This window comes from Capra hircus, chromosome 18, assembly GCF_001704415.2.
Source record: "Capra hircus breed San Clemente chromosome 18, ASM170441v1, whole genome shotgun sequence".
In the NCBI taxonomy this organism is placed as follows: Eukaryota; Metazoa; Chordata; class Mammalia; order Artiodactyla; family Bovidae; genus Capra; species Capra hircus.
The window spans coordinates 58,818,660-58,832,068 of NC_030825.1; the positions used below are offsets into that span (position 1 = coordinate 58,818,660).

The 13,409-nt window shown below is 41.9% G+C and overlaps 1 protein-coding gene across 3 annotated transcripts; it reads left to right on the forward strand.

Annotated features, from left to right (window-relative positions):
- On the forward strand, positions 839-12,678 carry ZNF613 (zinc finger protein 613). 3 transcript variants are annotated; one of them, XM_018062925.1, is made up of 6 exons: positions 845-1,239; positions 3,527-3,734; positions 5,348-5,474; positions 5,759-5,851; positions 10,563-11,546; positions 11,631-12,678. In XM_018062925.1, exons 2-6 carry the CDS (start codon positions 3,720-3,722, stop codon positions 12,260-12,262), a joined length of 1,851 nt encoding a protein of 616 aa, XP_017918414.1. In that variant the 5' UTR covers positions 845-1,239; positions 3,527-3,719; the 3' UTR covers positions 12,263-12,678. The 3 variants fall into 3 exon arrangements, with proteins under 3 accessions (XP_017918415.1, XP_017918414.1, XP_013827052.2); XM_018062926.1 differs by lacking the exons at positions 10,563-11,546; positions 11,631-12,678 and adding an exon at positions 6,836-7,744 and having other exon boundaries at positions 839-1,239; XM_013971598.2 differs by having other exon boundaries at positions 846-1,239; positions 10,563-12,678.

Here is a 13,409-nt window from a genome sequence, read left to right on the forward strand (position 1 = left end):
TGGACCACTGGACCACAAGGGAATTCTTTTATTACTTTTATAAATTATTTATTTTCTTATATCATTATTGCTTTTTTGTTTTAGGTTGATTATCTTTTTCTTAATCATATTGTAGATATTTATAACTATCAATTCAGCCTCCATTCTCCCCATCTTTTAGTTCAGTTCAGTTCAGTCACTCAGTCATGTCCGACTCTTTGCAACCACATGAACTGCAGCACGCCAGGCTTCCCTCTCCATCACCAATTCCCGCAGCTTATTCAAACTCATGTCCATCGCGTTGGTAATGCCCTCCTCCAGGGGAGATACCCGATCCAGGGATCGAACCCGCGTCTTCTGTGTCTCTTGCATTGCGGCCGGACCTGGGAACTATAAGTAGTATTTATTTATATATGACTATATACTACTATATACTGTATAACACTGTAGTTCAACCACTAGTATACTATGATTACTTTTCCTTTCTTGTACGACTTTTTATTCTGCCCGGAATTATCTTATTTATTCCTTACAAAATTTCTGGACTCTCGTTTTCAGAAAGCCTGGCCCTTGATACTGGCTCAAGCTTAGCCCGGTATCAGGGGCAAAAAATTTCCCCAGACGTTGGATTCCCTGTTCCCATTGGCTCCTGGCTACTCTTCTCCCCTTTTCTGGGCGGAAATTAGTGTAGTTTGCCGAGGAGCGTTTAAGGTGCAAATCACTGCTGGCTCAGCGTGAAGAATCCTCCTGTAATACAGGAGACGCGAGTTCCATTCTTGGGTTGGGAAAATTCTCCGTGAGAACGAAGTGGAAACCCACTCCAGTATTCTTGCCTTAAAAAAAAAAAAAAAAAATCCCATGGACAGAGGAGCGTGTCGGGCTACAATCGGACGCGAAGGAGCAAAGAGGAGCAGAGACGTGAGGGTGGTTTGGCTTTTGTCACTTATGTGCTTGTGCCTGGCTTTCTGTACGGCAATTCCTAAAAGATGGCAGCTTCGGGTACCGTGGCGAGCAGGGCGCAGACATTAGCTCCCTGGAAAAGCCGGAAAAAACAAACAAGCAAGCAAACAAAAAAACCGTTGTGCGTTCTCCGCGTTCTCCGTACAAACGCCGCAGCCCCTAGTCGGCCGCCGTAGTCCAGCTAGGGCGCAGTAGTAAAAAGAATTCTCGGAAGTGCGGGTTCGAGGAGGTCGCGGTGGGATCAGGAGAAAATCAGGATAGTGTGTGGATTTCTGCGTGGAATAGGATGAGAGGACTGAGGTGAAGTTCGCGTCCGGGTGGGGTGGAGCCATGCTGTCCGTAGAGGGAGAGGAAGCAAGTGGGAGTTGGTGACTGGGCTATTTATGGTTGGGGTGACGTTGGAGTCAGTTCTGAAGGATTCTGGCGTTTAGTCCAGTCGAGATCAAGGATTGAAAATCCGTAATCGGGGTTTTGTGTCTCTTGGCCGTGCTTGATTGAGGACTGCGGCAGGGAGTGATATTTGTCAATAAAAGTGGTGTCTGGTTTGGATTCGGGATTTAGTAGGCGTTTAATGACAGGATCGGGGGACTCCTGGTTAGCGAACCTGGGTGTCTAGTGCAGGCTTGGGGATAATCCAGTGTTTGCGGGAGCGGGGGTGGTGTCCAGTTGTGTCAGTCGTTGAGAGGTTTGTGAAAGCTGAAGCTGTTCGGTGGGTGGGTGTTTCAAACGTTACTTTCTCCTTCAGTTCGTCAAGTCCAAGGGCTTCGTTTGTAAAATCGCCTTTGGCTTTTTGTATCTTTTCCTCTCGGGCCGGTAGAAATGAGAGCGTTGTCGGAGACCGAGGGCTAAGCACATCTAAAGTGGTAAGGTTTCTGCTAAAAACGAGGATTTTGCCTTTTCTGCTCGTTTACTATGTGTGTACATGCACACACTTGTAAATATTTCCTTTCAGAGTTCTAGCAAGAGTACAATAGCAACTCTGTTACCCCAATTCTGTTCTCCAATGATCACGTTTTTTAAAGTTTTCTTAAGTTTACTTTTTAGTCTTCATTTTTCTGTGCTTGATTTTCACAGTTCCAGTAAACTGCCGAAATATTGATATAATTTGCCTCATTATTTAATTTCCTATCATAAATATTCATAATGAATGTATCATACAATTTTTTGTGTGTGTGAAAATTCTTTTTAAAAAATTCCTAACAAAATACCAAGAGACAAACTTAAGCCATTAATGACTGGCGTCACTCAATATGTACATTCATTTAGTTGGAATTTAAATGCTTAAATAGTCAGCACTTTTGAGAACAGGTTATGATTCTGGATTTACACAAGAATATGGTTCCCGGTCCCTCATCTCCATCTTGATTTTTAACTTTTTTGCCATTGTGAATGGTGTCTTTTTACTTTGGATCTTTTTACTGACTTTTAATTTTCTATTGCATAGAAGAGCAATTATATTGAAAAGATTTGTTTTTTTTTTGCTCACCCTGCTCATTATTACAGGCTTCCCCATCCCCTGTGATTTTATTATGAAAATTTTCAAACATATATCAAGGATTACAGAATTAAACATTTGAATTCCTGTGCACCTGTCACCTAGATTTTATCATCATGATTTTTTTTGTGTTTCCTTTATTGTATATGTATCCATATATCACTCTTCTATTCATCATCAACCCACCTTTTTACTTTTTTGGGGGTATATTTCACTGTAAGTTGCAGACACTTATGCATTTCCCTCTAAATATTTTAGTAAGCAAATAATTAGAGCTCTACTCATAGTTTTTTCCTAATAGCTTTTTTTATTCAAACATCATACAGTTTATCTGCTTCAAGTGTACAATTTAGTGATTTTTACTGTAACCACATGTCTTGAACTTGTTTTTATACTTTTACTAAATGAGTTATTGTTGTTTTGTTGCCAAGTCGTGTTTGACTCTCTTGCTGCTCCATGGACTGTAGCCCACCAGGCTCCTCTGTCCATGGGATTCTCCAGGCAGGAATACTGGAGTGGGTTGCCATTTCTTTCTGCAGGGGATCTTCCCAACCCAGGGATCGAACCCTTGTTTCCTGTGTCTCCTGCTTGGTAGGTGAATTCTTTACTATTGAGCCACCTGGGAAGCCCACTAAATGTGGATATATCCACAAATAATAATCTTGATCTGTACACTTGAATTTTTTCCCCTTGGTTTTCCTTCATTTGTTTCTTTCACACTGTGGAGTAGTTCAGCAGGTCCACGAGCACACATGGTTTCCAGGGCAAAGCTGTCCAGGTCGTCATGTTTGTATGTTCTCTTTCCAGAAACTGGCCTGTGATGATTCCCCTGCTGCGGGAGCTTCATGTTGTGCTGGTTCTCTTTTCCCATCTCCCATTTCACAGTCACCCCACTTCCACCTCACAGAAGGAAGAAACAACTATCCACACATTTACAGTCTTCTATTTTATTGCTCCAGCATGTAATAGCCTGTGAGTCCCCAAATAAAGGGACAAGTGACCTTGAAATTAGGTCAGTGACGATATCAATGACAAACATCTGGGCCCTGAGGAAATGAACACTCAAAAGTGAATTTACTTTTCACCCCACAGGTCCTGGCTCCCTGATACATCAAGATACAAGATATGTCAAGTGACATGAGGAGGTTTCCCTTCCTGGACATCATCACTTGCAGGGACATCACTGCCTTGGCACTAAGATTTCTAACCTGAAATTGAGGAAAGTCCAAAAAGAGACTCAAGACACATCCTAGTCTTTGGCCAGTTCTCAATATATCAGAAGAAAATGATCAAGGACCAGGTAACTTTTTGGCTTGTCTTATTCCTTCCATCATTCTGCAGTTGGTTTCTTGGCGGGGGGGGGGGGGGGAGTATAAAATGCAATGGAATTCAATAGAAAATAACAAATTGGAAAAGTAGGATTTGTGCAGAAATAAATTTAGATTTAAATTCAGCATCAAGGGAAAGTAGCACCAGGAATATATTGTTAGCGGGATCTACACTGAAGGACTAATGTTGGAACAACGTGTGTGATTGGAGTATCCTATGGATTATATTTGCTGTCAACTTATGCTTAACATTTCTTTTTTTTCTTTATAATTTTATTTATTTTTGGCTGTGCTGGGTCTTCATTGATGTGCAGGCTTTTCTGTAGTTGTGGCGAACAAGGGCTGCTGTCTAATTGCAGTGCGAGAACTTCTCGTTGCCGTGGCTTCTACTGTTGCAGAGCACAGGCTCTCAGGTACAGGTTCAGTGGTTGTGCTTAGTTGCTCCGAGGCATGGGGGATCTTCTTAGACCAAGGATCAAACCCACATCCCCTGCTTTGGGAGGTGGATTCTTTACCGCTGAGCCAGCAGGGAAGCCCAGGAGTTCACAGCTACAAATAGATGATCCTGCCGCATTGAAGACCCAGTGCAGCCTAATAAATAATAATAATTGTAAAAAACCTGCAGTGATTACAAAGTACATCTAGCAAAAAAGTAAGAGTCCTCTTCACAGGCTTCTTTCCTAATCCCCTGAGTATGTCTACCTCTGTGTCTGTACAGATGTTTGTGCATGGATCTCGCTCAGCTCTTAGGCCTTTGGATAGTGCCCTTCTTTGACTGTATTTACAGTTTCATAAAGTGAGTTGGGGAATGTGAGATCTCTCTCAATCCTCTCTATTTATTGTTCCGGTTTATATTGTTCTGGTCCATCATTATATGTTTGTGCTGCATTTTGAGTAATTTCTTCCGATCTTACCATTCATTTTATTATCTCTTCAATGTATTGATATGCTGTGAATCTGACTGGTAATGTAAATATAAATAATGTACATAGGTATGTAAGTATTTGTGTGTGTTTTGAAGGATGCTATTTATTTTCTTAGTTTGCATAATGTGCTTTCCTAGTCTCTCACTGTTTGGACATGTTTTAGAAAGATGTCTTTATTCCTCCTAACATACCTATCTTGTAATTATAGTGTGTGGTGTTTCTTCACAGTTGATTCTGATAATGGTTACAAAGATTCATGATGAATGTAGGAATGTGTTCCATTCATCCTGGTGTCACTAGAATATACTTAGTGCCTGGTACATATGTACTTGCTTCAAAAAAATTACATATGTAGCAAATGGTTCAACTCTATATTGCAAATGTTTCTAGTTTAGCAAAAGGATTTAATGAGGACTTATTATAGAAACTTCTGATTTGTTGAATGATGGTTGACTGAACAGTTACAGAATATTTTGGGAGACAGGTTTGAACTTGGTTAGATTTTGCTTCTATGACAATGTAATTAAAAAAAAAATAGAAACACCTCTGTATATAGATGTAGCCTACATGATAAACAGGAAGAGAGCAGAGCAACTTCCTTCACATGCCTTCCATTATGGTAACCAGAGAAACACTCTAGCAGGACTGTGTTGTTACAGGGATCTCTGACACTGGAGGATGTGGCCGTGGACTTCACGTGGGAGGAGTGGCAGCTCCTGGCCCCTCCTCAGAAGGCCCTGTACCGGGACGTGATGCTGGAGAACTATAGCAACCTGGTGTCTGTGGGTGAGGATGGCTCCTGCGGGTCCCTCAGAGAGTCCCCAGTCAGTGGCCTTTCCTATTTTGGCTTCGACTTCTGAAAGCTCTGCAGTGTCCATGGTGCCCTGAAGTGGTACCTGAGTCTCAGTTTCTTCTCTGGTCCCAGACTAGAGAGTATGACATGCCCTTTCCTGAGAGATGAGCCTTCTCTTGGCTGAGCTGCACACTGTGTACTTCCTAAAATATAACTCCACGCTGGCAGACCACAACCCAAGTCAAGAGCCTGTCTGTCTCTCATTTCCCATGAACAGGGTATCAAGCCAGCAAGCCAGCTGCTCTCTCCAGATTGGAACGAGGAGAACTGTGGCCCATGGAAGACGAAGTCCACAGTCGAATCTGTCCAGGTGAGTGAGAGCACCAGCACTGGGTTGGCTGCAGGACTTACATTCTCATCATTCAGAGATGTCACAGCCATGAGCGTCTGATAACGTGGAAGCTTGGCTTCCATGATACTCTCATAGAAGAACTCTTTATCTTTTAGGTGTGTCGAAGAATGTCTCTCTTCTTGGATTTCATCCTTGTTTATTTCATCTTGGTCTTGATTTTTTTTTTTTTTTTCTCTGAAGGTTCTGTTTAGAATTCTCAAATCTTGCTCTCCTGCCCCCAGCACTGTATCACTGACGGTTTCTTCTGCTTCCTTGCTATGAAATTACACCTTCCACACCTCTCTCTGAAGAGACACGTTTAATTCTTTTTTAAAAATTTTGGCCACACAATTTTTCAGTCAAAACTTGTTTTAGGGAAATTTTTTAGTTCCCTGGCCAGGGATCAAACCTGGGGCCCCTGCACTGGAAGCATGGAGTCTTAACCACTGGACCACCAAGGAAGTCCCAAGATTTTTAGCACTGTCTTCTGGCAATTGTACCTTCTTGCCCCTTTGGATAATATTTATTTCCAGTCCTAACATTCACATCATCTTTGATTGGCAGATAGAGTTTCAACATATAAACTGTGGAGGGAGGAAAGATAAACCCTTAAGGCAGTCTCTGGAACCTTCGATTTCTTTCTTCATAGATCTGTGTTGGGAAAGCCTCGGTCTTCTGTGTTTCTCCTCTGTTCTCACACCACTGCTACACTCACAGCACGTCTGACACCGGATCTGTGTTGGGTTTTCCCCATAATAAGCAGTTCTCTGTGACACCAGCTGTATGTTTGTGTGCTCAGTCGTGTCTGACTCTTTGCAACCCCATGTACTGTAGCCCAGCAGGCTCCTCTGTCCAAGGGATTTCCCAGGCAAGGATACTGGAGTGGGTTACTGTTTCCCTCTCCAAGGGATCTTTCCGATCTAGCAATCTAACCTGCGTCTCTTGCATCTCCTGCATTTGTAGGTGGATTCGTTACCACTAGCGCCCCCTGGGAAGCCTGACATCAGCAGAATGTCCTACAGTTTAACTCAGTTCCAATACTGTCTTCCTGGAGAAAGCATCAGATCCCACAGGTTAAGGGCTCCATCACACCAGACACCCCCCCTCAACTCCACTTCCAAACACAAGTCCAGGTTGTACCCTGTGCTTTTGACTCACTTGCTCTAGACTGGGGCTTCCCAAGACTCCCTCCTCCCTCAGGTTCAATTCATTTGTTAGAGCAGCTCATAAAACTCAGAGAACCATTGCACATACTAGATCACCAGTTTGTTATGAAAGGATCTAAGTCAGAAAGAGCCAGATGAAGAAGGTGCCCAGGGCAGGGTGTGGGGAAGGGGCTTAGGGACTTCCACAACGTGTCTGGGCGTAATGCTCTCCCATCACCACCATGTGTTCAGGCACCCAGAAGCCCTCTAAATCCTGTAATTTTGTTATTTTTATGGAGACTTCATCCCCCTAGGCATGATTGATCACTGACTTTGTCTCCAGCCCTTCTCCCCCCTCTGGAAAATGGAGGTGGAGGTAAGACTGAAAATTGGATCAGATCCAAGCATCTGATCAAGCTTTGGTCTTTCTGGTGATCGACCCTACCCAGCATCCCCCACCCCAAAATATAGGGGAAATAGAGTTAACAAAATGACATAGAATGAGAAAGCAATAGCCTGCTATATAGAAGGCATAGCTGGGATTTGAGTAAAGGTGATGGAGAGCAAAGAATGAAGGTGTGAAGCTGGAAAGATGCTAGGTCTTGAGGGAACTGTTGAAAGATTGGCCTGAAGCCCCTTGAAGGCCAGTTTTAGGAGGTAGTTGTACAGGAACAAGTGGAATGTGTACAATAAATAAATAAAGTAGATGTTGGTCATATAACTTTAATTTCCAGGCTAACTGTTCGGGTCTTTGTTAGTAGAGTTGCCCCTGAATAACACAGGTTTGAATGGGTCCACTGATATGTGGAATTTTTTTCCATAAATACATAATGGAATGCTATGCTATCTGAGGTTGCTTGAATCCTTGACTATGGAGGGATGTCTATAAATTTTATCTTTATATGGATCTTGACTTTGAGGAGGGTCTGTACCCGTAACCCCGTGTCGTTCAAGGGTCAGCTGTGATTGAGGTATAGTGGTGGCGTTGTGAGTTTGGTTTATATTATCCTTGGATATGTAGTCTTACTTTTTAATTGGGTGGCAGTAGTGTGAGCTGTAGTTAAGTACATCCAATAGTTCTGAGACAAATGGCAGGTGAACTGTCAAGAGCCCTGAGATCAGTCCAGTGATCCTTTAGGATTCCTTAAATGTTGGAAACCAGGATGAATATGTAAGCTGTTGAAAGAAAATGCTGTTAGTGGCAAGAGGTAGGCTTAGGGATTGTTACAATGAAATGGGGACAATTTGGATATTACATGTGTACATGTACAAAGGGTAAAAGAAAAAGGTGCCAGTTCCCTAGTATGAAATTGTGATATAAGATACATATATATCTTGGTCTTTGACTCTGGTTTAGCACTCCTAAAACCCTTGTAGTTTCCTGAGTACAGGACTGCTTATTTCCTTTATCAGTATTGGTATCATCAATGTTGAATGCTCCTCGCTGGGCTTTTTAAAACTCAAAGTTGTGAGACTTTCCTGTTGGTCCAGTGGCTGGGTCTCTGAGCTCCCAATGCAGGAGGCCTGGGTTTGATCCCTGGTCAGGGAACTAGAGCCCGCATGCTACAACTTAAAAAAAAAATACTATATGCTGCAACTAAGACACAGCGCAGCCAAATAAATAAATAAATATTTTCAAAAAAAACCCAAAGTCTTAATGTTACAAAAACTATAAATTTTGACCCAGGCCTTCATCTACTTCAATCTACACTTTTTTCCAAATATCTCATCGTATCCCCTATCCTTATATAATATTTATATACAGATGATTCCTACAGTGTTGTTTTCAGTGAGGACCTTTATCAGGATCTGTATGTTGAGTTGAATTCTTCATGTCTGCTTTGAATATCCAGAACCTACCTGAAGATTGATTTGCTTTGAAATGCACACTTGATTTAGCAACATTGTGAACCTCAGTGATAGTCCCCATCTCATTAAAAACCACTACTCATCTATCCAGTGGCCTAGGTCAGGTAATCAGGAATAACACTTGATTCCTTACATTTATCATAGCAACCATGAATGAATCTTGTTTTTTCTCTCCCTAGATTATATCCTAATTTTTTCCACCTGGTTCTCTATTGCTTCCTCAAACCACTATTCGCAATTTGCTCCTGCTTTCTTAATTGTTGCTTTAATGTTCAGTTTTACCCTAACTGGAATTTATGCTCAGTGACAATAAGGACTCTGTTTCTATTTCCTCATCACTGGCATAATGCTTGATACATAGCCATAATTTAATAAAGATTTATGGATGTATGAAAGTGTGCCACATCATTTGGAAACAAATAGCCCTCTGTCTTTGTTCATAATGAAAATGAAACTGTTAGTCACTCAGTTATGTCTCACTCTGTGACCCCATGGACTGCAGCCCTCCAGGCTCCTCCGTCCATGGAATTCTCCAGGCAAGAATACTGGAGTGGGTTGCCACTTCTTTGTCCAGGAGATCTTCCTGACCCGGGGATTGAACCTGGTCTCTCATGTTGCAGGCAGACTCTTTACTGTCTGAACCTCATAATAACTTGATTTTATTTTACTCTCTCAGCATACTTTATAAATTCACAATTACAAAGCAGCCAAATCTGTATTTGCTCAATTTGAATGCTCTAACCTCATTTGTGCCCTATTTTACCCTTTATTTTACCCTTTATTTATATTACTGTGTTGTACTCTTGTCCCGGTAATAACAAACATATTTACTTGAAGTTTCTTTCTTTCTTTTTTTTTTTTTTTGAGTTAAGGTATAGTCGATTTACAGCTTTGTGTTAATTTCTGCTATACAAAGTGTTTCATTCTTTTTCATATTCTTTTCCATTATGATTTCTCACAGTATATTGAATATAATTCCCTGTGCTATACAGGAGGACATTGTTGTTTATCTATCCTGTTTATAATAGTTTACATCTGCTCATCCCAAAATCCCAATTCATCCCCTGCTTCCCTTTTGGCAACTACAAGTCTGTTCTCTAAGTCTGTAAGTCTTTCTGTTTCGTAGACAAATTCATTTGTGTCATATCTTAGATTCCACATATAAGTGATATCATATCTTTCTCTTTCTGACTTACTTAACTTAGTTTGATAATTTCTAGGTCCATCCATGTTGCTACAAATAGCATTATTTCATTCTTTTTTTTATGTCTGGGTAGTATTACATTATGTACCACATCTTTATCCATTCGAATGCTGATGGACATTTAGGTTGTTCCATGTTTTGGCTATTGTGAATTCTGCTGCTATGAACATAGGGGTGCATGTATCTTTTCAAATTATAGATTTTTCAGATATATGCTCAAGAGTGGGATTGCTGGATTGTATGGCATCTCTATTTTTAGTTTTTTAAAACCTCCATACTGTTTTCCAGAGTGGCTACACCAATTTAATTTACATTCCCACCAACAATGTAGGAGGGTTCTCTTTTCTACTTGGAGTTTCTTTAAACTGAGGTCATAGTGTTGTCTATAAAGAGCCCACCTACCCAAAATTTGTTAAACAGTTTCACTCTTTACCAAGTTCATGGGAAGGTTCATTCTTCTCTTCTTTCCTAGAAATGAGGAAAGATGACTGTCTTCTACAGGAGAACTTGCAAAATCAAAGCTGTCCAAAAAGAGCGGAACGATGTCACGAACATAATGCGCTTGGAAATGTTTATCAGAGCAAAAGTCACTGTCCTTTATGCCAGAATCATGATATACTTTACTTACATGGGAAAACACTGAAATCAAACTTAAGTTCAATCAGCCAGAACAGAAACTATGAAGTAAAGAACCCCGTTAAGGCTAATGTAGATGGGACATTCTTCCTCCATGCAAAGCATGAGGAATTTCACAGTGAAAGTAAGCTTCCTGAGTGTGGAATTCCTATGAGCACAAATTCACAGATCATTACATGTCTGGGAACTCAACAGATAAATAAACCTCATGTTTGCACTGAATGTGGGAAAGCCTTCATCAAGAAGTCCCGCCTCATCGATCATCAGAGAGTTCACACAGGAGAAAAACCCCACAGATGCAGTGTATGTGGGAAAGCTTTCTCTAGAAAGTCTAGACTCACTGAGCACCAGAAAACCCACATAGGAGAGAAACGGTATGCATGCACTGAGTGTGACAAAGTCTTCCCTAAGAAGTCACGGCTGCTTATCCATCAAAAAACTCATACAGGTGAGAAGCCCTACATATGCGATGATTGTGGAAAAGGCTTTGTCAAGAAGTCTCGGCTCATTAATCATCAGAGAGTTCATACAGGAGAGAAACCTCATGGGTGCAGCCTGTGTGACAAAGCATTCTCCAGGAAGTCCAGGCTCATGGAACACCAGAGAACTCACACGGGAGAAAAACCTTATGAATGCACGGAATGTGACAAAGCCTTCCGCTGGAAATCGCAGCTCAATGCACACCAGAAAACTCATACAGGAGAGAAATCATATATATGTAGCGATTGTGGAAAGGGCTTCATTCAGAAGGGCAATCTCATTGTACATCAGCGAACTCACACTGGAGAGAAACCCTATGTATGCACTGAATGTGGGAAAGGCTTCATCCAGAAGGGCAATCTCCTGATACATCAGCGAACTCACACTGGAGAGAAACCCTATGTATGCACTGAATGTGGGAAAGGCTTCAGCCAGAAAACCTGCCTCATCTCACATCAGAGATTTCACACTGGAAAGACTCCCTTTGTGTGTACCGAATGTGGAAAATCCTGTTCACACAAATCGGGTCTCATTAACCACCAGAGAATTCACACAGGAGAGAAACCCTACACGTGTAATGACTGTGGGAAAGCATTCAGGGATAAGTCGTGTCTCAACAGACACCGGAGAATTCACACAGGAGAGAGACCCTATGGCTGCAACGACTGCGGGAAAGCTTTCTCCCACTTGTCATGCCTTGTGTATCACAAGGGGATGCTACATGCAAGAGAGAAACGTGGTGACTCAGTCAAGTTGGAAAATCCTTTCTCAAAGCATCTCAGCCCATCACGTCCAAGTGATATGGTACAGAGGAAAAACCCTGTTAGTGTGGTGACTGTGCAGATGCCTTCTGTGGCAACTCAGACTCCATCCCACAGTGATAAGCCCCTAGAAGATGAGAACATAACCCTTGTGGGACAGCTAGGGGGCAGATATGCACCCTCAGCAGATAATAGAATTTGCACAGAAGAGAAACCTAGTGAATGCAGTGAATGTGGTAGCACCCTCAGTGGTCAATTACATCTTATTTTTGTCACAAAAGACACCCAGGAATAAACTCATTCAATCAAGCTGGAAAACCCTTGAATAAATCCTAGCTCTTTGTATGGCTGGCGAGTGTATACTGAGACAAATAGTATAAACACAGAGACTGGGAAAGCCTCTCATGGAAAGATAGACCCTAACAGGGCTTTCATAGGTCACATATGTCAGTGAGGTCATAGTTGGCAGAAATGTAATGACTGTGGAGAAGTCCTTCCCCAGAAATAAGACTTCAGTAGGTGTCAGAGTTCACACTAAGAGAAACTGTTGGACCCCTGAAGGCAGTAAATGGGTCAGTGGTATGTTCCTTTTCATCGGTTGGCAGAGGAAATCGTAGAAATAAAACTCTGAACACACCAACTATGGCACGTCTTCAGCAAAATATCAGAAAGTGCATGAAGCAAATAACAAATAAACCCTGTTAAAATGAATCTTTTAGAGATGTCTGTCACAATTTTAACATGATATATCAAATTGTATACATAGTGTACAGTCTAGGACAGTACACCTGGAATCAAATTCCTAGTCTTGATGTCAGTTCAGTTCAGTCACTCAGTCGTGTCCGACTCTTTGCGATCGCATGCATTGCAGCACGCCAGGCCTCCCTGTCCATCACCAACCCCCAGAGTTCACTCAAACTCATGTCCATCGAGTCGGTGATGCCATCCAGCCATCTCATCCTCTGTCATCCCCTTCTCCTCCTGCCCCCAATCCCTCCCAGCATCACAGTCTTTTCCAATGAGTCAACTCTTAGCATGAGGTGGCCAAAGTATTGGAGTCCTAAAGCATTAGCTTCAGCATCAGTCCTTCTAATGAACACCCAGGACTGATCTCCTTTAGAATGGACTGGTTGGATCTCCTTGCAGTCCAAGGGACTCTCAAGAGTTTTCTCCAACACCACAGTTCGAAAGCATCAGTTCTTCTGTGCTCAGCTTTCTTCACAGTCCAACTCTCACATCCATACGAGACCACTGGAAAAACCATAGCCTTGACTAGATGGACCTTTGTTGGCAAAGTAATGTCTCTGCTTTTGAATATGCTATCTAGGTTGGTCATAACTTTTCTTCCAAGGAGTAAGCGTCTTTTAATTTCATGGCTGCAGTCACCATCTGCAGTGATTTTGGAGCCCCCACAAAATAAAGTCTGACCCTGTTTCCACTGT